Consider the following 25,499-nt stretch of genomic DNA (forward strand, 5'->3'; position numbering starts at 1 on the left):
TTAGTTCAGGGCAGCCCTTCTCTTGGTAGGTTGTGGCACAGTTCAATCACAGCTTCTGCTTGGCTACCAGGAGAATGGCTCCCTTCTCCCGGCTGCTTCACATTGACTCTTAGTTCAGGGCAGCCCTTCTATTGGTAGGTTGTGGCACAGTTCAATCACAGCTTCTGCTTGGCTACCAGGAGAATGGCTCCCTTCTCCCGGCTGCTTCACATTGACTCTTAGTTCAGGGCAGCCCTTCTCTTGGTAGGTTGTGGCACAGTTCAATGACACCTTCTGCTCGGCTCCAGGAGAATGACGCCCTTCTCCTGGTATTACTTGAAAGCATCTTTCCTCAGTGCTTCCAGGTTGATACACACCTTTCCTTTGTGACTTGCTTTCAACAATGCCCAAATATCTTGCTAGGATCACAGATCCTTCTCTTATGACTAGTGGACTTATCTCCGCCACTATAGTGAGGAAGATTTCCGCTGAGCTTTAGTCTCTTTTTGTTGGGGTCCCAGACCCTTGCCTGGTGGCCATTGGGCTTCTCTTCGCCGCTGCAGTTGTGGACAGGGTCCCCAGACCTTTCCCTGGTGGCCAGTGGGCTTCTCTCCCCCACTGTGGCTGTGGACAGGGTCCCAGACCCGTTCCTAGTGGCCAGTGGGCTTCTCTCCCCCACTGTGGTTGTTGAGAGGGTCCCTGACCCTTCCCTGGTGGCCAATGGGCTTATCTTTGCCACTGTCTGGAGGACAGTTCCCTCTGGTATTTACTTGACGCTGGGTCAGGTCCCAGACCCTTATCTTGCTTGGGTTCCAAACACTTTCCTTTAGCCCTCTTGTGTTAGGCCCACTTGGTTCACTCTCCTGCTACGTACTGCCATGAGGGAGATTACTTGTATCATTATTTTCAATCAATCAGTGCTTGCTTTAGTGTTCATTTTTATGTCTTCCATTATCTTCTTTGTCATAGTTGGGGAAATTGACATGATGTTACAATAGCACATGTATGCATCAGTCAGAGGGGGCGGGGGTGTTGTCTCACCTATCACCCAGGTGGTCATCCTCATCCCCAGTAGGGGAGTCCTCCCCATGAGGTCCTCCAACATTACACCACCCCCCCTAGCCTCAAGAGAAGAGGCTCACCCTGGGTAGAAGTGACGACACCTAGCGAATTTGTCACACTCAATATAAATGTTTGCTTGGATTGTTTATACTGGAACAGGACGTTGTCTTCCTTGTCGGCTCCAGCAAAACCAGACACCACCAAACCTAGTGTCTTGGGTCGTCAGGCTATGAATCAGGTATCTGACACCAAGATCTTTTCAGATTGTGTTGGGCCTCTGGGGTTAAATCGGATTATCCCCTTACTAGGATTGTTGGAACCTCTGTGGGTGCTCCCCTCCACCAGTCAACAGGCCTCTCCAGACGGAGACCAATCACTCTCCTGCTGCCTCACTTCTTGTGCTCCTCCTCAATTTTCATTCACCAATTTCACCTTTCTGATCTTTACTTTCTCTTCTCGCTCCTCCTTTCTCTCTGCCCTGACAATGTGCAGCACTGCAAGCAGCTATTTTTCTCCCCACACTTTCACTCTTAGCCTTTTCTATCCCATCTTACTCTCTGATGTTGACTCTTCTTCTCAAATCTCAACCTCCTTCCCCTTATTGCTCCTCGCGCCTCCTCCGTGTTATTTCTCTCCACTCCTCCAATCTCAACTCTCCCTCCTTGTCTTTTCTAGTTGTCCACTCCCTACTTGGCCTTCTCCCCTTCTGCTCCTCAAAACTCCACTCCACCTCTTCTCACATGCACCTTTCCTCCTTGCCATGCCATACATTTCCCTTCTCCTCAAGTCCCCAACTCTGAAACCTCCTGTGAGCCTGCATCCCTGTCAAACTCAGGACATCCCATGGGCTCCGAGCCGTTTAATGTCTTTCATGCGTGTGAAAGCTGTAGGTGAGCGGTGTGATAAGCGTGCTTACAAGGGAAATACCAACCTGCCTTCTGGCATTAATCTGGCAGTGGAGCCTTTGTTGCCCTGCTAGTCAAGGCTGCGCCAATGGTAGGTGGCATCTTACATTTCAAACTCTGGGTTGCAGATGGTGCTGCCAATTAGCAGCGCCATGTCCTCCGGGGTTCACATTTCTGGTAAGTTGTTCTTTCTTTGACATGTGCTTCGCTATGCGAATGCTGGCCTCTTGGGTTTGCAGTGAAACATACAAAATACCAACACAAAGCGGTCTCTCCTCAAGCACCAGTCCTCTGCACAACTGTTGCATGCTCCACAGACCTCAGTGCTAGCGGGCTGAGGCCCACAGGGGTTGAAACATCAAATTCTTTCTTTTGGTTTGAACGGTTTTTCCTCCAGGATACTTTGAATTCCCTTTGAGCTATATATGCATGTGCACAGGCATAACATTAGGGCTTTGCGCAGGGTCATAAGTGTAATTCCTCATAGCAGGGAAAAGACTATGTGGGCCATTGTGTGGTTCAACCGGTTTGGGTTTGCCCCATAATGCACTGGAGCTCCTACAGGACTCCACCGAGTCTGCGATAATGGTGGGAACTGGGGTATACCCTTCAGATTTCTTTGTGCCCCTTACCCAAAGGATTCAGCCCTCTGCTTACCATACTTCTTATGGGAACAGTCTCCTGACCTCCAGGCAACTTTTCTTCTTGGGAGATAGTCTCTTGCCTTGTCATCTTTTTAATTTTGTTAGTTCTTATTGGCCAGGGTGACGCAGGAACTAAGGAAGGGACCTTACACAAGGCAGGGGATGGACTGGTGAGCTTGGGCAATACCCTGTCTCCTTCTGTGGGGCCAATGTCATGAAGTGGGTGACAGCTCCCGACCTTCAAGGTCACCCCAGACCTTTCGCCTACTGAATTGACCCCATGGGGGATTCTATAAAGGTCACTAAACGGAGATCATCGGTTCTAATCGCAATGAGGCATTAGCGTCATGTGGAGGTCAAAAAAGGATTGTACGGTGCCTTGCACCACCAAAGGCGCTAGGTTTTAAAAGGGTGGGAAGAGGAAGAGGGAAGGTTCAATGTACTTTCACTGCTAAACACAATGGCTTATTGCAGCCCCTCCGCAACAGGAAGAAGTGGAGTGGGTAAACGTGGAAATATGGAGTGCAATGAGGATAGACACCCACTCTCACCATTGGTTTTGCCACCAGGAATACTGGACTTGCAAGTACCTTCACCACGTGGTACACTGAGGGACACCGGCCCATTATGACCTTGCTTCCACCATTGCAGATAGTATTTATAACAACAAATATATGATTAGGGTAATGAGCGCGAACCCAGCTTCGAGAAGGTGCTCTTTACAATGAGAGGGGGGGAGAACATGGAGGGGAAGTCGAGACACAGGCCGAGCTAACAACCGGGGCGGGTGGGCAATCTGGCAGCAGGGGATCTACCAACAACCAGGGGCGGAAAAGTGGGCAGCAGATCTCCACGTCTTCCCACAATGCATGCAGTGGTTCCTCTCACCCTATATCTCAGCTTTAAAAGTATTTCCATCTGTGTGTAAAGAGGGCAACGCACCCCTTTTATTCGGTGGCATGGAAAACAATGCAGGGCAAAGTGGGCAATTACTATTTTGTACATTGTTTTAAAAAAATCTGATTTGCACATTATTATCCCAGATCCACGCGCTTCTCGGCGCTGCAAGGGGTGTTATCAGAACTAATGTAATAGCATTTAATGTGACCCCCCTTGGAGGGAGGGGACAGAGTAGGGTCTGCATGAACGTGCCCGAGGCGAGCGGTTACCTCATTTCTCCATTCACATGTGGCATGTGAAAGTGCACGTGCTTAGATTCGCTCGTCCTTTGCGAGGCCCACCAGGTAATGCAGCTGTGCCGGCACACCCCTTCACTTGTGAGGCTGCAAAGTCTTTTGGGTGGAGGTAAAGGTGTCGCACGCCTTGGATTGGCTGGTTGTATTGAAAAACCTCAACTTCCAAAATTGACCACAGACAGCGTTTAGAACGTAGAGGCCGGTAAAGGCAAGTGGTATTTTAAAAACAAACTGGCCATTTTCTGAATTAGTGCTATGGTCATAATGGCAATTCGTTCCACCAATCGCATCGCAGACATCAGCCAGTTGTCCGGCTGCATGTGGCACCCGAACTACACAGTGCTTTAGTTGACCCGGAAGTGGCCGTCAGTAGCGTAGCTCCCTTGTGTAGGCTGCTAGGCAGGTGGGCGGCAAACCAAAGCGTCTACTGTTGGAATGTGAAACTCTTGCGGCAAAACACATTGCTACTGCTTTCACAGGTAGGAGGGAATGGGCCTGCGGAGGCGGCCGCACTTCCGGATTAATGAACTGGGATGCGTTTAAAAAATATATATATATTCGAAATGTATTACATAAAACGTACATTATTGCGAAAGGGGAACATTCTTTTCATGTGGTTATATAGGGGTTTCCTTTCTTTATCCTTACAGATGCTGTGACGAAGTGCCATGCCGTGCACAAGGGGACGTGTTTGCGGGCATTGGGCATCGAGAGACCCACATGCCCTCTTGCCCACATACATTACTGTGTAGCTACAGGAAGCCCCCCAGGGCCTGCAGACCATCAGACAACCCGTCTAACCAAAAACAAAGTCTAGAAATTCAAAAGGGCCAAGTGCATCTAAGAGGGCTCGGTATGTGGAGAGGAAAGGCATTGGGCTAAGGCATGAACACAAAGGAAAGACTGTTAGAATGAGGCGAGCTAGGCCCAATCACAGACCAGAAATCCCTAGCCAAAAGACGCACGGCAGCTGCAGGCTTGAGGGAGCATAAAAGGCAAAGAAAGGACAGGGTAATGGAGTTTGAAGAGAGCAGTGGCCAGCCCAGGAGGACTTTGCTGGAGCTGAAAGATTACTTTGGAGGGGGTAGGAGGACAGAGGGGGAAGGAGGACAGGCGAGCAGGTGACAGGGACACAGGGGGAAGAGGCAACTTGGGAAAGAGCAGGGAGGTTAGCCTGGGAGAAGGAAAAAGGCGGTGAAGATCAGACAGAGGCTGAGGAGAAAGAAAGGCCCCTGAGGCCGGGAAGAGAGAGAAAGGCCCCACAGGCCGGGAAGAGAAAGACCAAGAAGAGAGGCAAAGGCCGCAGAGGCCGGGAAGAGAAAAAAAGAACCCAGAGGCCGGGAAGAGGGAAACATCCCAGAGGCCAAGAAAAGAGAGAGAGAAAGGACCCATAGGCCAGGAAGAGAGGGAGAGAAAGGCCCTGGCCCCAGAGGCCAAGAAGAAAGAGAAAGAACCCAGCGGCTGGGAAGAGAGAAGGCCCCAGAGGACGCGAAGAGCGAGAAAGAGGCCGGGAAGAGCGAGAAAGACCCCAGAGGCCGGGAAGAGAGAGAAAAAGCCCAGAGGCCAAGAAGAGAGAAAAAGAGCCCAGAGGCCGGGAAGAGAGAGAAAAAGCCCAGAGGCCGGGGAGAGAAAGAAAGGACCCACAGGCCGGGGAGAGAGAGAAAGGACCCAGAGGCCGGGAAGAGAGAAAGGACCCAGAGGCCGGGAAGAGAGAGAAAGGCCAAGGAAAGAGAAAGGACCCAGAGGCCGGGGAGAGAGAGAAAGGACCCAGAGGCCGGGAAGAGAGAGAAAGGACCCAGAGGCCGGGAAGAGAGAGAAAGGACCCAGAGGCCGGGAAGAGAGAGAAAGGCCAAGGAAAGAGAAAGAATCCAGAGGCCAGGAAGAGATGAAGCCCAGAGGTTGGCGAGGTATGACAGTTACAAGTGTTTGGACACTCAAACGTGGCAAAATAGACCAAAGCAAAAGTACGTTTTAAAATCCTTTCTTATAAGGTTTTTCAGGGAAAGGGTTGGAAACAAACGCCCGGGTGGACTATGGGTGAAGCTAGAAATAAGAGGGGGGGGGGGACAGCTAAATATAAAAAGTGAATAATATGCATAAACAAAGGTGGGGTCCAGAGGGAGAGGTTGCTCAGCATCTACTGGTAGTCTTAACCTCCAGTACTTGTCCTCTGGGACACCCTATCTATGAACACAAGGTGGCAATACAAAACCCTGAAAATCTACTCCCGAAAGTCTGCCAGCCCCCACCTGATCTGATGCTGGTCTTGGAGGATCTTCCAGTCTTCTTGAGTGACTCCTCCTTTTTAAGCTTGTAAGATATGGTTTGGTTTCTAAGACTCCTTTTCAGGGTTTGAGATTCTCTTACTCCGGTTTGCTTCCAACAATTTGGGATAAAGCTTTCTTCAAGTCCCGATAAACGTTTGTTAGCCCTCCACCCATGTCTCAGGTGGATCTTGTACCTCCCCTCTTGGAATCAGATTGATATTAGCTAGAGTCTTACTTGCCCCTTTTGCTGGATGCTTAGGCTCTCCCTTGACCTCTGTAATAAAGGCTGTCTTGCTGTAGGACGAGGATGGACTTCTGCCTGGTATCTACACCCAGCTCTCTCACTCTGGTCTCATCCTGCTTTCTGTGGATCTCCCCTGGACTTTTCTCCCTGTTTGGGATTTGCTGCTACCCAACGGAAGGATCACCTTTCTGCTCGGATCACTTATGCTTTCTCTAGCTTTTCTGCAATGAGATATTGCGCCCCAACCTCGGGGATCCTTGTAATGGGGTTTCCGTTTGCCACCACGGGTTACCTTAAGGCGATGTGCCCTCACTAATACCCCCTCACTTTAGGGTCATTCCTTTGGCATGGTAGTGAATGGCTTCTCTCAAGCTCCACTGCCCAGTGGTCACCGATTAAGGTTCTCTCCTGATTCCCCGGTCCTTGCCATTGGTTAATTCCGGTTTTGAAATCCACTGCCCTTGTGGATTACATAATTGTTTCTCCTCCACAATTGGTCAGTTTCCTGAGGGCACGGATTGCCTTTTATATGTTTGGGAATTTTAAAAGGCTCCACACACAGCAGCGCCATTTTGCATGTCAGATTGGGCAAGGAAGCATCTGCCATGCATGCAGCGTACTCCGCAAAGCTGCTATGGGCCAGGAGGCTTCTGGTCTTCATACTGTGAGATAGGCATTCTTCCTCAGCGACTGGAGCGTTCCCTGGTGAAGCATGTGTAAGCGCTGCTGTCTTGCCAAAGGAACTCTGCTGCAAGTCCGCATGTAGACCATCGTGACTGCAGCATCTTGGGAGTTGAAGTCCCAGCCAGAGGCTGAGTGCCAGGTGACTTTTCCAACCACAGTGCAGTTTCCTTCACCTGCTCGGTCTACACAAGGCCGAAGGCCATCAGCGGGGAGATTGGGACCACTTGAGCGGTAACAGGGTTGTCTGTCTAGTGGTCATATGTGAACATGTAATCCACAGCGATGACAGTCCAAACTGCTGGTTTAGGAATGTCCAGGGGATCGGTACCCAAGACTTCTGGGTTGTGGGCAGGTGGCCCGCCAAAGGGAGCCCTCATCTGCTGCATTGTGTGTGTGCGCGGGGTGATGAAATGGGTAGCAGCAAGGGTCAGACTGGGCCATAAAATTGTCTCGGGCACAATGAAAAAGAGGCCCACCATTGCAAATGGCTATTCATTCCTTTTGGGACACTGTTTGAATAGTAACCAAGGAGGAGTGTTTTGATTAAGTGTGATGCAAATTGTGCATTTCAAAGAATATTTATTCAGCAACACTGGTCAAAACTGGTGGTCAGTCATAATTTCGAAAAAATTATGTCGAATGACAAAAATGTCCCAAAAAAAAATGTCGAATTACGTATTTTAAAATTATATATTTATTTTGGGGTCCGAGAGTAAAAAAAAAGGGGTAAAACAAAAAAAAAAATCAAAAAAGGGGGGCTGAGGGGGAACCCCCATTTCGAAAAAAAACGTATTGAAAAAAAAATTTGACATTTTTTTTTCGAAAAAATGACTTTCAACATTATTGTTTTCGAAATTATCACTATAAACCGTCAAAACTACTAGCCGGAGAGTGAATTAACTCAACAAACTGGCCCAAATTAGCCCAAAAAAGTGGCCCACTTTGACCCAAAAAACTGGCCCACACCAGCATTTTGTGTTTTTGTTTCAGCCAATGGCCTAATGCCCTATAGGCCAGTCCGAGCTTTGTAGCTGCCAAGCGATGTACCCACTATAGAGTAGGGGTAGTTCCTCCAGCTCACCACAGTGCCCAGAGGTTGCCAAGAAAAAGAGACCTCAGAGGTTGGCCCAGAGAGACTCAGGAGGTTGTAAAGACCCAGGAGGCTAGGAAAAGAACAGAAGCTGAACAACTCCAGAACAAAGAGAAGGTGGAAGACAAGGGTGGGGAGATGGATGAATAAAGCAGGAGAGAGACAGAGAGGGCGAGAGACAGCTAGAGAGAGAGAGAGCAGGAAAGAAAGACAGAGCCAGAGAGTGAGAGAGCGAGAGACACAGTCAGAGAGAGAGAGAAAGAGACAGAGCAAGAGCACAACAGAGAGCTAAGCATCCAACAATGTCATGAAAACACAGGAGGAAATAAGGAGATGAGACAGACATCCCAGGATGGGGACAGCAGACAGCCCAAAGGTTTAGTAACAACCGAAGGGAGAGGAGGAAGAATGAGACCGTTATGGAAGTGCCAGGATCACAGCCAGAGTAGGGTGGGGTTGGCGTGTACTCTGTGAGCTCTACATGCAGAGTCCAAGATTCCTCCACCTCTGAGACCCCAGCTACGCTGCCAAAGACCGGGAGAAACTGGCAAGACTTTCTGGGTGATCCTCGCCTTGCAACCAGTGGTCCCCCACATCGAGAGTGCAGCTTGGTGTATCCCTTGGACCAACACTTTAAGGAGCCAGTAAAGATTAAGCTGGGCATATTGTTCTGCCTTTTTCCCAACTGATTGCCTAAATCAGATCCAGCCCTAGGGATGGAGAACTCTTGAGTCTTGCCAGAAGTGGAATAATGTCATCGGTGAGGAGTTATAGCCTTTGCTGGTAACCACTGTGCCAGATGCTACCATTCTATCCAACCCTTTCAACTGCATAACAGATGTTGACAAATGAATTAGAGAAAATCTGAACTCTGTTGACCCATTAAAAACAATTACCAAGACACTCTGGTTTAAAAAAGTCTTCAAGAAATACAGACTCGATATCAGAGCGTTGGAGCAAAAAAGGATAATTAACAAATACTCAATTAAAAAACATTGACCTTTAAAAACTGCGAGGCTACCACTCAGAGGTCAAAAAGGCAAACTCTTGCTTCTACGCCAAATGAATAATCTGCAAAAACCCTCATAGTCACTGCTTTTTACCTAATTGCCCACAATATTCTATGATCTCCACTTTTTGACCTGAGGGTTAGAAAACTAGCTCTTGAAAGATTAACGTCCTTCCTTAAAAACCAAACACAGACTTTTAGCCTTGCTCAGTAATTGGAAGCAGGAGCATGCCTGTATGGTGTCCCCCATGGTTCCTCTTTTAGCCTTCCTCAGTAATCGGAAACAGAAGCATGCCTCTATGGTGTCCCCCATGGTTCCTCTCTAGACCCTGCATCCTCCGTTTGAGACCTATCAATGCCTCATGTCTCACTTAAACAGATGGCACCACTTGACCTTGAGACTCCCAAACACTAATATCACTGACTGTATCAAGCAACTTTTCCCTTAATCGGCTCCATTTCCCTTTTCCCTCTGCGCTTCCTCCGCTGCCTCACTGCTGGTATTTCCCTTTATTGAGCACCCCCTCATCCGATCCAAGCACCCACTTGCAGAACACAATCCCTTTGTGTCACACCCTCTCCTCTCCCATTGCAGTGGATATTTTTCTTCCTGGCATTTTGACCTTTCCCTACAGGCATATTACCCCACACTACTCGCCCTTCCTTCCTCTTTCCCTGCTCGCCTCCCCCACCGCACAACTCCCCCTGGGTCCCATGCCCCCTACATCCTCACGTGGCCAAGGACATTTCTGACCAGGTCCATCTTTCTCACTCTCTAGAGTTGTGCGCCTACGAGAAGTAGAGCATATTGGAAATGTCACTTTCAGTTTCGTTCTGTGGTCTGTGCACTGCAGAGATACAATGTTGCCCCATGTTTCCTTTCAGACAGGATGCAGCCTCAGTGAAACTCATTTATCAAATCTAGTTATGCTGTTACCAGTAGCAAAGATTCACGCAAGCCCGGTTTGGTGGCTAATAATTTACATATTTGCACAATGTACTGTTTTTCTCCAGGGAACCATTGATTATTTCGAAGTTGCAAACAAAGCATGATCCTACTTCTTAATATAATTCTTCAGTAATTGCACATCTGTAAATACTGTAATCCATCGAGGGTGGCGGTCGAGGAAGCAATCGTAAGACTCTGGATTCATCCGGGAGAGGAGTTAGTTCTTAAGGGTGGTATTGAAGCCAGTTACTGTTGACATGTGCATAATGTTTGGGTTTGGAGCGCTGCACTGATGGAGAGCCAGGAGGCTGAAGGAGAGAATGCCGGAGATGGCACAGGGAGGGCTGGGCGCAGCTGGGTTGGGAGGAGTGCAGAGTGTGAGGGGGTAGGAGTACCAAGAGTCATATCCAGCCAGGGTGAACTGCTACCCATGGATGACGTAGACCACGAGAAGGGGTTTGAATAGGGAGCGACTTTACATGGGTAGCTGCTTCTGTATTAAGGTGGTGGGTGGAGGTGAGCGAGGATCATGGGAGGTTTAGAGGCTATGGTTAGCTCCCAAGCTCCCTAGCAGTTCTAACATATGCGCAGGGCCTTCACAGGTGGGCATATAGTCTTCTGAAGTCCAATACTACAGAAGACCAAAGAACTATTTGTGGACTCTGGTGAAGCCTGTGCATACTTGCAAGGTTTGTGGAGTCCCTGCTCAGCAGGGGCAACTGGGGTAGCAATATTGCTAGTAAACAAAATGACGCCGGTTCCTTACCTTGTGTCTTCAGTGGGCTCAGGCGGTGGGATGACTTGTGGCAGGCTCGGAACGTCTAAGATTTAAATAAAAACATATTCTATTAAATGATATGTCAAAGTAGAAAAGGAAGGCAGCAGGAGTTACAATTCTCTATGTGTGTTGCAAACTGGGCTGTCAGACAATTCCCTTCCGGGTTCAGAGCCAGCAGGGCTCGGTCGCTGGTACGCCAAATAGTCAAAAGTGCCTTCATTTCTGCCATGCTGCAGCCCCCCAAAAAAGAGACCGTAGGTTCCTGGGGAAATTCTTCATTTGTTAAAAGAAAATAATTTCCACTAGACTAAGGCAGAAATAAATGCTTTATCAACCCAGAAATTCCAATTGAGGCTGCAAAAACGAGGAAGGTTCTTACTAGTTTTCATTGAGACAGAAAAAAAAGGTCTTCGGCGAAGGCCAATTTAGGAATCCGCACCTGGAAATCTAATGCTGGCCGAGTCCGGGACGAGATTTCACCCCACAATCAAGGCGCAAAACCGCAAACCCGGCTCTGAGAACACGCAACGGCGTGAACACACCCTATGCGAAGGCTCCCAACTCTACACTCTGCACTGGGACACATTCAGAAGAGCGTTCAACTTTGTGCAGTCGTGTCATACTCTACAACACATTTTTTGCTATTTAAACAGTACAATATTTCCCACACTGTATGTTTCACGCAACACACAGGTATACTTGCACAGACTGCCCCCAATTAAATAAACGAAACAAAGATAGCATCGGATATTTCCCTACCAAAGTTTGTAACACTCTCCCCCATCAGCAGAAACAATTACAGGACCGCGTTGTGCCCTCGCGGCCACATAGAAGAAATAAACCGCATTGTGTTCTCCCATTGCTGTTAGGGCAGGAAAGCAAATGATTGCCCTCATAGTTTCAGCTAGTACTCGGTCAATGAGCTCCACGGCGTCTATTCTTGCTTGCTGCCATTGCACTGCTCAGGTTTCTTTACAATGGGCAACAGGAAGCATCTCCATTGGCTGGCGGTTAAGGAGAGAGTATGTTTAAAGGCGCTCTCCTTGGCCCCCAATTGTATCTATGGCAACGCACCTGTGTACCTCAAAGATCGATTGAAACGGCATGACCCTCCGAGATCCCTCCGCTCAAGCAACCTGTGGATCGCTGGCCATCCCACGAATTAAGTGGGCAAGAGACAACGTGCGCTGATTTCCCACACCAACAGCACAGGCCTGGAATGCATTACCCGCTTAGCTTCGCTCCAATAGATATGGATTTTATCCAGGTTTGGTTAACTTGCTAGATCCTGGATCTTCCCCTTGGTTGAAGGTTTGTGTTGCCCCGCGTCACATTGTCTGTGTTTTTATGCGCCATGATGACTGCAGGCTTTTGACAAATGTTTAAATACAATAAAAAAAATATATATCAAACGAAGAGTGCAAGTTTGCTAATCATTAAGCTGTCAATAATGCACAGCCAAACAGTTTCCCAGCCACGGAGTGCATGCCAAAAATAGGCAAGCATGGCGGTAATGCTGCTGAACCACCAAAGGGTCATAAAACAAAAAGATTACTTTTTTTAATTTGTATTCTTATACTCGTCTTTGGAGTATCACATTTTAGGAGTTACCTCACGGCGGGAGAGATGTGTGAATAACCGGATAGCTACACGGTTTAACCTTTGTGGGGCTAACTCCATCTTTCCTCCTTTGAAGGTTAAGCTATGTGTACTACCAAGCTGGGCCACAGTGGCTAAACACGAACCAGCACTGCGTTCTGTGCCTTTCTCTCCATTGTTCAGTCTTGACCCAGACACTGGCCATGGATTAGCCAGTCCAAATATGTAAACAGTTCCGGTTGGTTACATGCTGTGCCATTTAGTTTAAATGCATGCCCCTCAATCCTAGTGTGGCCAAACGTCCTGGGTTTGCCAGGACTGTCCAGGTATTAGATCATCTGTCCCCCCTTTTTTAAATTTTAAAACCCCAGTCCCGGTTTTGTGAAAAGGCAGGGTGAACCGGTTGTTGGGGCCTCATACGCCCCCCCCCCCGACCCCCGGCCAGCATTGTTGTGGGGCCCTCAAACTCCCAGCATTGCACCAAGATGGCAGATGCCACCCACTGAGACCATAACTGTATGACATCACCAAAGTAATCACGAAGAGGCGATATGGCTGAACACGAACACACACACACACAATAAGAAAACACATGAAGTGCTCGCTGACGCCCAAAAGCAACAAACATGAGCAGCCATGAAAATAAAGATGGAAGCCACAGCTGCATTGAAATTAATGGAAGGCATTGGAAAGGCTCAAAACACAGGGAGAGGCCGGACACACTGATTTCCCTGAGAAATGCAGACAGAGCCAGGAGTGCAGTTATTGTGCAGAACTCTGCCAAGGATGCTGGGAGAGAATGTTTCGAGTCAACAGAAAAGATAAAACACCTGCAAGGGCTGGGAGCTGAAATTCTTCGGAAAGGCAAGCAGAGGAACTCAAATCTACAGTCCCTACAGACGTGATTTGAACCTGGGGAACAAGGCCCATTTATATGAGGAAGGCAGAAACTGTTGTTCCCATCAAACTGAAGACAGAAGATGAAAAAATGTAACGCAGCCAGAGGCAGGAGGCTGGAATGTCCTTGCACAGGTCCAGAGGATTCAGAGAAGTGGTAACCTTATTGGGAAAAAGGCGGTATCCTGAGGCCATTCCCTCTACCCATCATTGGCAATTTTCCCAAGCTGACAAAGCTCACGCTGGCCTCTTGTGGATGGTCCCAGGTGGAGCTACCTGATGTGTATGTCTGCCCATACTCTTCACCCAGCCCCATCTCCTATAAGGTCCAGGAATGTACATTTTATAGTCATGTACGTAATGCTGACTAGTCTAACCGAGGGGGTGGCTTAAGTGGCAAGTTCCGGAATTGTATGTTTCTGATGATATGCTAAAAAATTTACGTGTTAAACTAATAAATGCATTTTAAATTACAACAAAAAAAATGTACATTTTGGTTGTGATGTCATTATGGAGTAAAACCCTGTTCCCACCCTGCAATTGATTGAGAGTGCATTGGAAGCTGCAGACATCCGTGTGCCTATCCCTGCTTTTGAAACGTATCAATAAAAGCAGTAATTTGTCCCATTTCTGCACTCCTCTGTTTCTTGGGCACGGAGGATTTCCCTCGAGCCGACCTCTGGTTTCTCGCTCTGCTTCAAACCATTTGAAGAATCACGGGTATGACTGTATAGCTAGCAATTTATGGAACAATAGCGCTATTATAGTTCAGTAATTTTATATTAAGCTCTCCTTCAATGGTTTCGAACCGTTTGGTTAACAGCGACATGCATTGACTGATCGTGCCACAGAGACTGCTTATATAAAGGCTTCATGGCAAGACCTTGAACAGCAATCGGAGCAAAAGTGACAAGACCTTGAACAGCAATCGGAGCAAAAGTGACTGTTTTGAACATGCTTACAAGTCACAACCAAATCTACACAATTGATATCCTGGGGAATGTCTGGACCTAACCTCCTCAACCCACCTCCCCCCCCCCCCCCCCCATCATTCCACTACTGATGCGCATGCATGGTATGCAGGCGCGCAATGCCACTGAGCTGCATGGGTTTTAGCCACCCCCCCCCTCCCGCTGACATTTGAGCTTCCGGGTGGGGCTTCTGCACATAGCTTTGTGTTACTCAGAGACGCAAGAAGCCTTTCCTGAAACCAGTAGCTTTAAAATGTCCTGTTTTCATGCAGAAAAATGTATTTGCACAAACGCAGCAAAACTTTACAGCTGCAGGTTTCAGGAAAGGCAATAGCCAAAACTTCAAATGGACTGGAACAGCTGTACCCCGACTGCGCTTTCCTCAAGCAGACCAGATACAGGATGCCCTAAGCAAGCAGCATTTTAATAGGGATTGTGCCACCAGTGCCAGCCTTAGCGGCGGCAGCGCCCCGGGCGGTTTAAGAAAAATTTGGCACCACCCCCTCTGAGCGCACTCCTAGCCAAAGCTGGGGCGCCCATTTTTTTGTAACTCCCTGCTTCGCCGTCTGAGCAGGGAGTTAATCACTGGAATAGGACGCTCATGCATGCTAATGCATGAGCGCCCTATTCTAATGAAAACCGCCACGGTCCCGCGTCGGAGCAGGGAGGTAATCGTCTCAATTGGGTGACGATGCTGCCGCAGGCGCATTTAATAACAATAGGACAACTGCCGAGGCTTCTCCCACTATGTCAGCTGGTGGGAGCCTTGAAAGACTCCCCCGAGCTGGCGTGGTGGGCGACAAATGGCACCCCGGGTGGCCCACCCCTAAGGCCAGCCCTGTGTGCACCATAGCGGTCCCCTATACTAGTCCGACACTAATTCAAGTCTACACAAGATGCAGGGTGTCTGGAAAATACAGCGCAGATATCCCCCTGCGGCCCTCGTGCAAATAAGAAGACCGAAGCCTGTTACCGCGATAGGCTGCGTTATTACCAAACAGCCTTTCTCTGCAGCACTTTGATAATTAAAATTGCGGTTAAGTGTAAAAGCGATGCTTTCGTATTGCAAACCCTCCAGCAAAAGATGGACCTCGGCGTGTCTACTGACACATCGGTTGTGTTAGCATAATGTTTAGGTGCAGCGTACACTCACGGGGATATGGTGGCATTGTTGGTTCACGGATTCTGTAATGGAGAAACCTCTACGTTGTGAATGGCCTTACTAGTATTGGAACCCTATTGTAGAACAATAGCGCCCTCATGTGTCCACATTCCGAATTACAGGCTATCTCGAAGGCACGTGTTTCACATTTCATACAGTATCAGGTACATCTTTTAAAACGAAAAGTAATATTGAAATTGACCGAGGAATTATTTTCGAGTTAATAGTAACGCCACTAACGTGGACAATACCACCATATTGTATGTTGCACTGTCAATCAGACGAGCAACAGTTTCAAGAGACAATGATAATAAAAATATGCAGTAAGAAAACAAGAGAATTAACATGAGAGAAATGGGGAACTTTGTGGACAAGGACGTGGGGGGAGTTAGGGGCAAACTAAGATCGAAAATCTCTATTGAGGTCAAGCATTAATACCAAATGCCCCCAAATAATGAAGGAAAGAAAAAAAGCCAACAGAAAAGCACACCAAAATGAATGATTAGGTACAGAGATAATTAATCCACATTCAATGTGATGTCAAAAAATCTTTAGGTGCAGGGGAAAAAAAAACAGCAGCTCTGTGACATAAGCCATATAAACCGCAGGATACACACGTGCCGAAAGGTAATGGACACTCCCGACCCCTGGATTTTTTCTTACACATTAAAACTTGTTTGAAATATTTGTCAAAAACATTTTAGTCTCTTGAAGTTTTTTCATTAACTTTTTCTACATCGGAATATTTAATACTCTTTATCTCACTAAGTATGGAGTTGGTTTTCCAACTATAGATAGTGTGTAGAGGACGGGGGGGCCCATTAACTTTGGACCCTTTTGTATCTCAAAATAAGTAAGGCCACCCCCCGCCTGAAAGACGATTCTTTCCACAGTAGTCATGCAGCACATTGGCTCCATCCTACCCTCCCACCTGATTTCTAGTAACAGAGAATTACCCTTTGCCCACTAGTAGGGCTTTCTTCAAGCAGAGCCTGTGCAGTCTCTTCAGGTCAGGCAGAGATACAAGCAGAACATGCAATATGGTCAAGTGTGGAGACGGAGCCACGGATGCGCCAGTGAAGAGCTCTGATCATCTTCCAGGAATGTGAGGGCATAAGAGCATTTGGAGACTTGGGTGCCAGATAGATTGCCACCCTTCCAGTAGCTGGGAGTAATTGCAAGGTTAAGCCCCTGCACCTTGAGAGGGCCCCAGTCTTGCCTACATCATCGTCATGGGCTGGATCAGTTTGTCACTCAAGCTAGCGCTAGTTTTGGGGATTCTAGACAGGATGTGCGCCCATGTTTCTGTCTGGATCTCCATGCCCAGGCTGGCGCTCCACTCCAGGCTACATTTGTCAAACAGGGGCTAAGATACACTATTGCAATAAACATTGCACCGGTTTTTCCACCTGCTTGCTTAGCCCCGGCTACCCTCTATATCTGTCGCAGACGGCTTTCGAAGGCATGGGCGTAATTTTAGGAGGGGACAGGGGCGTTTTTCCCCCCCAACTTTCATGGCACACCATTTTGTACCCTTTCATTTGGCTGGGGCACCTTTTGTTCAGATGTCATGTCCCCCCCAACATTTTCAGCACAGTTACTCCACTGTTTGAAGGATAATCTTTTGACGGCCGAGACCGGAAGTGCTGCGACTCTCCCGCCCCCTGGATAGACTTTCAGACTGTGCGCATATAGCCAAACAACAAGCAGGGTTTGTTCCTTTTCACCAGAGGATCGCATGTTGTTCACTACTTTAGATTCACTTTGTGTTCCCCCTTAAGTGAGTAAGGGAATCCCGGCATAAACCCCTTGTCCCTTGTGCCTAGAGAAGCAGCTGCCCCCAGCGATGATACCCAGTGAGGCAGGAACACATGTCTTGGGTTGCTGGTTGTACTGTTATTCAGAGGAGATTTGTCTCACCTTTCAGGGCGACTGTGAATGGGACCAGACATATGCAAATGGATATTTTTCGTAGCTGGAAGAAGAATGGTGGAAAAACTTCCATCAACAGAAAAAAAACACATACCAAAGACAGACACGACTATACAAAACTGAAATGCACCAAGCAACAACAAAAAAACATTACAATGAATGGATCACAAACTCAAGCAGCACCCAGAAAGATGTTGTTAATGTTAATGTTAAAGGTCATTTGTACTGTGCACTATCACCACCGGAGTGGTCCCCTGGCACTCTGGCGGCTCTGAAAGAGGGAGGGAGGGATGGGTTAGTGGGTGAAGGCTGGAAAAGTGCAAGATTGCAGTGATGTGCTGTTGGCAGCCTCAGCCCGGTGGTTCCGTCGGCTGGGCCTGGGGTCTATGCGGCCGGTAGTCATCGTGTGCTGATGTGCGACTCTATGTGTGTGTTTGTTTTGTTGTTGCAGTGTAGTGAAGTTCGTGCGGTTTGTTGTGCTGGAGGTTTGTGGTTGTGTTTGGTTTGGAGTTTGAGAGGTGTATGCAGAGAAGGAAATTGTTAGTGGTATTGGTTAGTTGATATCTCTACCTTGGATTGACCAGTTGGGCTCGTGTAATCATACACGATGGGGTGCTTGCGCACCCTGTGCCTCAGAAGGTGCCCGTTTTGCATTCCACATCATCAAGATGAGAAACCCAACAGCATGCAACAACACAACGACACCACCACAAAAAACTATGTGATGACCTGGTAGACCAATTAAAAAACGAAACCTCAAACATCCAGCAGGTCATTCTGAGCACGCCTAAAAACACCAACAACCCCCCTCACCAGCCAATGCCAGAACCATCTACAAGACCAAACAACTACCCACCAATTTCAAAAGAGAAATTCAACAGCCTATTGAGCAAAAGCAACAGAGCCAGCTCTCCAGGAAACCCCTGCCCACCAGAAATATACAAGACTATCCGCACCCAGAAAACACCTGCAGAATATTTCCTTAACCTCTACAACCATTCACTAGCAACAGGAACTCTGCCATGAGCCTTCACAATGGCACACATTAAGTCACTCCTTAAAGACCCATCAGGAAACACGGAAGACCTAACCAACTACTGACCAATCGCAAATATCACAAAGTCTACTACCGACAGCACAACAAAGCTCTCTTGTGCTTCTCCTTCTCAATCCCACTAAGCCATCCCCAAACCCTCCATCCTTTTCAGATCCGCCAGAGCGCCTGGACACCATGGAAATGGCAGTGGTGTGAAGTATAAATGAGAATAACTTATCAGATCTTGGATGAGCAGAACCCCAGCAAGGCCAACCCAGCCTTTCATATTGCCACGGTTGATAAATGAGTACCAACTTTGGTTGGGATGTTAAATGTATGTAAATATGTTCTCTGTAAAGCGTTTTGGCTCAAGGCGCTATATAAATAGTAAATCATTATGCCATTCTTTACCATGTAACATTTCAAATGTAAATAGAATATGAAAAGAATGGCCCTTCAGTCGCTGGGTAGGTGCGAGTGACACCAATACACCGGTTTTCCTTCACAACAAGAAATGTCTTCAGGATTGCATGGGAGTAACTCCAGGAACCTGAGGACTGCAGAACGAGACAGGCTCATTGGCACTGCAACCATATTGTGCATCCCCTCAAGATATGACCAGCATTTGAAGAGCACAAACAAAAAGACATCATTAATAACATAAAATGAAATCCCACAAAGTGTATGGACCAATGGCAAAATATGAAACTCAAGAAACAGTTATTTAGAAAAGTTAAAAACCCTTCGGAGTAGAAACGGCTTTAAATGTCCCTTTTTCCAGATATTTTGAGGATTCCATCATTTCATCATTTTTCGATTCACAGAAGGATTAAAAAAAATAAAAATCACTGAGTGGTAGTTATGGTCTCATTTTTAGAGCAGTTTCTAGATTATTTTTAAAGTCTTAGTTTAGGATAATTTCGTTTTTTATCTCTATGCTTCATTTATTTGTACGTTCTTTGTATTTTACGCTAAACGTCCTCGTTGTAGGGAAGTGCCGACTGTTACTCATGCTCAGGATGCTTATGCGGTCTGGAAATGGGCACTAGTATAGGCTACTGTCACCATGGCTGGCTTACGGCACTGGAAGTGGTTCGACTGTGCTAAGCATCTGGTCGAGGTTGCAATCCACTGTGTTGAAGTCGCAGTGTTTGTCGCTGGGGTCACAGGCATCGTGGGTCGAGGTTGCAATCCCGTGTTTGAGTCGCAGTGCTCGTCGCTACAGTGCGAGTTGGCCACTCTTCGTGGGTATAGCCAGGGGGCATTGTGGTATAATAGGAGGCTCTCCGATATGGCCTGCTGATATTTTAATATGGTTGGTTTATCTAGTCGAATGACCAAGCTTCCCAAACCATTATGGTGCTTCCTTCCTGTCATGATCAAGAATGATACATGTTGCATGGAATTCTTGGAATGATAGATCTTTTAACCACCTAACCTGTGACTGGGTGATCTGCTCCCCACTATTTCCTCCCCTGGTTGCTTGTAGATCCCTTGCTGCCAAATTGTCCGCCATCCTCCTTCCTCATTCATTGTTTGCTCCCCTCTCTTGCATGGCTGCTTCCATCACTGTGTACTCCCCACCCCCTATGACTTGTAAAGTGCTTTGCTGTTTCTTGAAGCTACAGTCAGCGCCCAATAAATACACTAATAATAATGCGAAAAATTGTTTAATTGTTCAATGTTTTAACCATCAATAATACAAACATTCGAAATGTTACCACTTCCTATCTTGCGTTTCCCCGAAGGTATGAAAGGGCTGGTGGCTGAAGTGAAGGTGCCTCACAAACCACTGGTTTGGTCGTCACTTGACCCGCGCTTGTGTGTTCCTGGAAATCTGAATAATGAAGTTTTGCAGCTACAGTGTTTTCGGCCTCTGAATTTCACTAGGTCAATGTGAAGAATCCTACTGATTGTTACTGAAACCCTGCCTAAAGTCTCCTCCCAGGTGGCCTGGGGAAGGCAGACGCTTCCTGGTCCCAACCTGGGGGGTGGTGTACTGTGGGAGGATCACCTGAAAGGAGGAGATGGGGTCCAGGGTGGGGAGGAGATTCTGTGGGATGAGACAGTATTTTTTGTCTGGAAGGAAGAATCTTCCCAAAGTACCTAAAAAGTTTTTGCCTTTTTATAATTTTAATATCCCTAAATCTCATTAAATATAGGGTTGTGGACGCCTAGGGTGTAAAATCTGAGCAAACTTTACCAAAAGAAAGATCTTTTGGGGTATCCCAAACTAAACACCTTCCTCAATCCCAAGGATACAGTGTAAAGGAATACGGAAATGCTGTCTTCAGTAAACTACTTTCCTCTAGAACAGCTAATTCTCAAGGCCCATCGGAAATTAAATCTATGCTTAAAAATAACAAATATTTAAAAAATGAACTTTGTTGAAGGGAACTACAAGTCCCAGAATTCCAAATGGGATGAGGAAGAGGACTGAGGAGGCATGCAGTTGTAACAGTCAGGCAATCAAGCCTAACAGCCATTGTAGTAGTCAGGCAATTGGGCCTAATATCCCACTCCTGAGGGAACCTGGGAGGCATAAAAGGCTCCCTCAGGTGCAGACAAGAGGAAGGAATAGAAGGAGCTGGAACTTTAGCTGACGTGCAGGCAGTAGAAGTGGAAGCAGAAAGACGGCACGAGGCTGGCAAATTAAGCAGAAGTGCGAGAACAAGAGTGACAATAACCGGGAAACAGCAGATTTCACCCATGTGTTCTGAGAGAGTCCTGTTCCCACAAACTCTGAAGAGGCTGCGCAGCAGAAGACATGCAGGATAGATCATTTTCCACATGTTATGTTGACAGAATTCATATAGCTCACTGTCACCCAAGCGTATCATGGAGCTAGGATGAGTAAATATAGAGCAGAGGAAACTAATTATAACAGGAGGGTTTTCAAAAGACGTCTGAAATCCAGATTGTTAACTGTGTATCTCAGAGACAGAGGCAGCGTATTCCACAATTTCGCTGCTGACACCGAGAAAGCACAATCTCCAATCCTAACACAACGGGAAGAAGGAACAGTAAGCAGACGTGAAGAGTAGAGTGGGCTGGTAATGGAGAAGTTTGTCCTGAAGATAACTAGCACTGAGGCCATAAAAGGCTTGATGACTTGAATTCAATCCACTTAGCCACCGGCAGCCAGTGAAGGGAGCGAAGAACCAGCGTTAAAGGATTCCCATAAGGGATATTCATTGCTACCCTAGCCACCAGGTTCTGTAATAGCTGAAGCCGATGGATTAGGCACTTGGGCTGGGTAAGCTGGAGTGCATTACAATAATCAATGCAACTTAATACCAGGGCGGCGACCACCGGTAACCTAAACTTCAGTGGGAGCAGAGGAAGGACCTTCCTACGAATCGTCAGATGGAAGTGTCCAGCTTTGCAGACAGCCGCCACTCATAGAAAGTATGGCAGAAAAAACATCCAGGTTCCTGATCATCGCCACCTGTGCCGGAAAGGCACCCAGTGCTAGGGGCCAGAAGGCCGGATTCCACAGTGAAGGAAAGGGGAGTGGGGGGCAACCACAAGAACCTCTGTCTTGTTGTCATTAAGCATTAGCCAATTCTGATTCATCCAATTCCTGAACGGCTGCCAGGCCGAGGCCAAGACGTGACAACACCTCAGCCTGGTCAAGATCTAAATGCACCAGGATCTGGGTGTCGTCAGCATAGGCATAGCATCGGAAGACAAAGGAACGGATGAGAATCAAAAGAGGCTGCATATAAATGTTGAACAACATTGCGACAAAGGCGGAGAGGAAGAGGGGGAAGAGAGAGCGTCTGACTATGCTGCACCAGAAAGGAAGTGAACCAGGCAAGAACTGAACCCGCCACGCCAATCTTAACCATGCAAGATATTAGAGTAGGGTGGTCGACAGAGTCGAAGGTCGCGGAGAGATCCAATAAAATCAGTGCTCCCATACCGCCTGTCAACCAGCTTGGTCAGATCGTCCTGAATAGAGACCAGCACATGTGAGCTGTATTGCCATGGTTGCCAAGCTGCTGGCGTGCAGGAGACTGAGGCAAGAAGCAATTGTCCAGCCGATGGTCTCGGAAGTAAGAGCAACGCCCAAAACGAATGGCCAGACCGGAGACACCTGTTCAGGAGAAGGGTGTGGGTCCCCAGTGAGCCAAAACAAATAGAAGTCATAGTGGAAGTCGGGAAAGCAGGGTGACCTGCAGAGCAAGTGTTTCAGAAGCCGGTGAGTAAAGCATGGCATTCTAAAACACATTGCTCAAGCATTGCAATTAACAGTAACCAGATCCCTAGTCACTTGCGTAAGACTTTAAGAGAGTAGTAGTTGGTAGTTGTAGTGAAAATCCTCTGAACGATGGAATTGTAACACCATATAAATTGAAGAGTTTCTTACTCACATAAGAGGCTAACATTACACAAAACCCATTGTTCTGCAATTCAAAGACTATTACTGTTCAAAAGAGTGGTCGCATGTCCCTAATTAAGAAGAGGGAACGCTGGTAAGACCATTCCGAACATTCAACTTTGAAAATACAAGAGTTACAATTTGTGCCCTAGGAAAACTACATCAAAGGATGGTTGTGTGTGCCTAATTGTGATTTTCCAAGGAGGTCGGATCTCGAGCCTTTTCTTCTACTACAATACAATTACATAACCATGTTTAAAGCTTGAAAACCACACCAAAGAGTCATTGCAAGTGCCTAATTGGAGTTTCTACCGAAAGACTGAATCTTATACTTTGTATAAAAGTGACATATCTTTCATTCACAAGATGTTAAATAGTGTAAACTGTTGAAGAGAAGAACAAGCATTGCACAAGCCAAGAGGCACCCCATTCAAACGGTATCTGCAGAAATGATCAAATACAAAAATACCTAATGAAAATGATCACATATTTTGGGTCAAATTAGTTAGGGATTTTTGTTAATTTTTCTAAAAAGAGATGGGGAGTGGGGTAAGGGGATATGTTAGAGTATGGGGAAGTGGGGCAGGGGTTCAATAAAAAAAAATGGGTAATTTCTCAGTAGGTCTTTTTTTCCGATCATTTCATCGTAATCCAATCAAACAGTGAAACCAAAATTTTGCGGAGTTAAAAAGCAATCCAGCAATACTGTGAAGTTACTAACAGTTAATGGGCCTAAACCAACAGTACGTAAGTATTACCTGAGGCTAAGAGATTGGCACCAAGGCTTCTGGGTAATTGATGGGCTGAAAGCTGGCAGAAAGGTGTAGGTAAAGTTGGGGAAGGGGAATTGGCTCCTTGTAAAGACTATTTTGAAGCAGACTCAACCTGTAATGCAAAAGACTGTGGAAGCCAGAGAGAAGTGAGTCTTAAAGGCAAACCGAGGTTGTTATCGTGGCAGTTAGACGAGAGGCAAAGAGGCTGCCCCTTTGCAGAAAGCTATTCAGAGGAAGAGTGCCTTGCCTACCTGAGGAGGTTTAAGTGCGTTGTGTCTAAAAGTTATTGAAGCTGTGGCAGTAGTCCAAAGAATTGAAACTAAAGAGGTAGATCTGGATGTCAGTATTTGCTACATTGCAGTTGTCGAAACCAAGGTGAAATACTGTGGGACGAAGGTGACTGCTCTCATGGTAACAGAAGTAGAAATATAGTTGTTGAAGTAGACGTAGCAGTATTAAGAAGTCATCCTGATAAATACACCATTTTGAATGTTGAAACTATAATTCAAGGAATCCTAACTGTTAATCAAGAATGTATCATTGATAATGCGGCTATTGTATTTGCTTTTGAACTGTGGCAAAACTTCCTGTCGGAGTGAGAACGTATGTTGGCCAGGATTACCATTGGGGCTATTTTGCTGGAAGTGGAAAGTGGATAACTTCACACAAAAGAAGATTTGTTGCCAGTGGAAATATTGTTGATGAACTTTTTCTCTGACTTTGAATTTTCAAGAACCGAGTTAAGACATTAGGCCTCATTACAACTCACCCGGTATGGAAACAACGGTAGCGGTAAACCCGCCGCCACCGTTGTTTCCATACCGGGTGATCACGACTCCTGCAGGCGGAGGCGTCAATCCCACCAGGTATGACCTGGCGGGTTTAACACCGCCCGCCTGCAGGCGGACGAGGAAACACCAGCACCATCACGAGATGGTGCCAGTGTTTCCATGATCCCCATTGAGTCCTCTGGGACTCAATGGGAATGGGGATTTACACTATTCCGCCTCTGGAATTCTCGGGTCACCGGGGTTGTAATGCCCCGGTAATTCCGGGAATCATGGAGGCGGAATGGTAATACGAGTCCAGCGGTAACCAGGTGGTTTTACCGCCTCGGTTACCGCCGGAATCGTAATGAGGCCCATTTTCTTTATTTGATTTAACATTTACCACAGTGGCTTTGAATCCCGGGGAAGGGAATTCTCCCAGGAAAATAAAAGGTAATTTAGGAAATACGAATGTTGGTTATATCATGTTGAATTGCCATATCTTTTCTTTAAGTATTTGTTGTTTAGTGTAAGGGCCAGTTATCCTGTGTTAAAGTGTATTCCCTTAGCTTTAGGTTAGCAGGGAATTCCCCAGCAGAGTTGGGACAGTGAGGTATTTTGATATATTTTCTTTTATAATACAAATGGCATATTTTGAGAAATCCTCAATCAGTTGTCCATTTCGCATTTGTAAGGAATGCATGGTATCAACAGTAAGACAGACACAAGTATCCATAGTTCAAGGCTGTTTATGAACTTTAATCGGGTTTGAAAAATGCCTATGTAATCCGAAATCTAAAGATGGGAGCAAGCTACGACCAGCAAATAATAATAATGCAGTCCTCCCAGTGTCTTATAAAAAAAGGGCCTATACTAATAAACCTATTGCCAATCCTTACCTCTAAATACAAATTGTGTGGGAAACAATGTTAAGCAAAAGAAAAGTGTTAAAAAAATATGTCACAATATTCAAGCCGTTGGCCTCCCTTCCCACGTTTTCAGCACGGGATAAGGCGGCACAATCAAGTTTAGCACAGTTTCTGGCTTCTCTAGCATGAAGTGTAGTTGAAAACTTCAACATCATGGCCTTCTGTGCCGGAGTCCATTTGCCGTTCAAAGTTTCTTCTTTCAGAGGCCCTGATAAAACAAACAAATAATAAAGTTCCATTCC

General features: G+C 46.8%; 1 protein-coding gene across 1 annotated transcript in view; it reads right to left on the minus strand.

Annotated features, from left to right (window-relative positions):
• The window catches only part of KSR1 (kinase suppressor of ras 1), a 736,034-nt gene that overhangs the window by 121,243 nt on the left and 589,292 nt on the right, over window positions 1–25,499 (minus strand). Inside the window, exon 12 of the mRNA XM_069614610.1 lies at window positions 10,796–10,850. Coding sequence (XP_069470711.1) covers window positions 10,796–10,850 — 55 coding nt within the window. The remainder of the gene's footprint in view (window positions 1–10,795; window positions 10,851–25,499) is intronic.

Source organism: Ambystoma mexicanum, chromosome 9, assembly GCF_040938575.1.
Source record: "Ambystoma mexicanum isolate Mex_15411 chromosome 9, UKY_AmexF1_1, whole genome shotgun sequence".
In the NCBI taxonomy this organism is placed as follows: Eukaryota; Metazoa; Chordata; class Amphibia; order Caudata; family Ambystomatidae; genus Ambystoma; species Ambystoma mexicanum.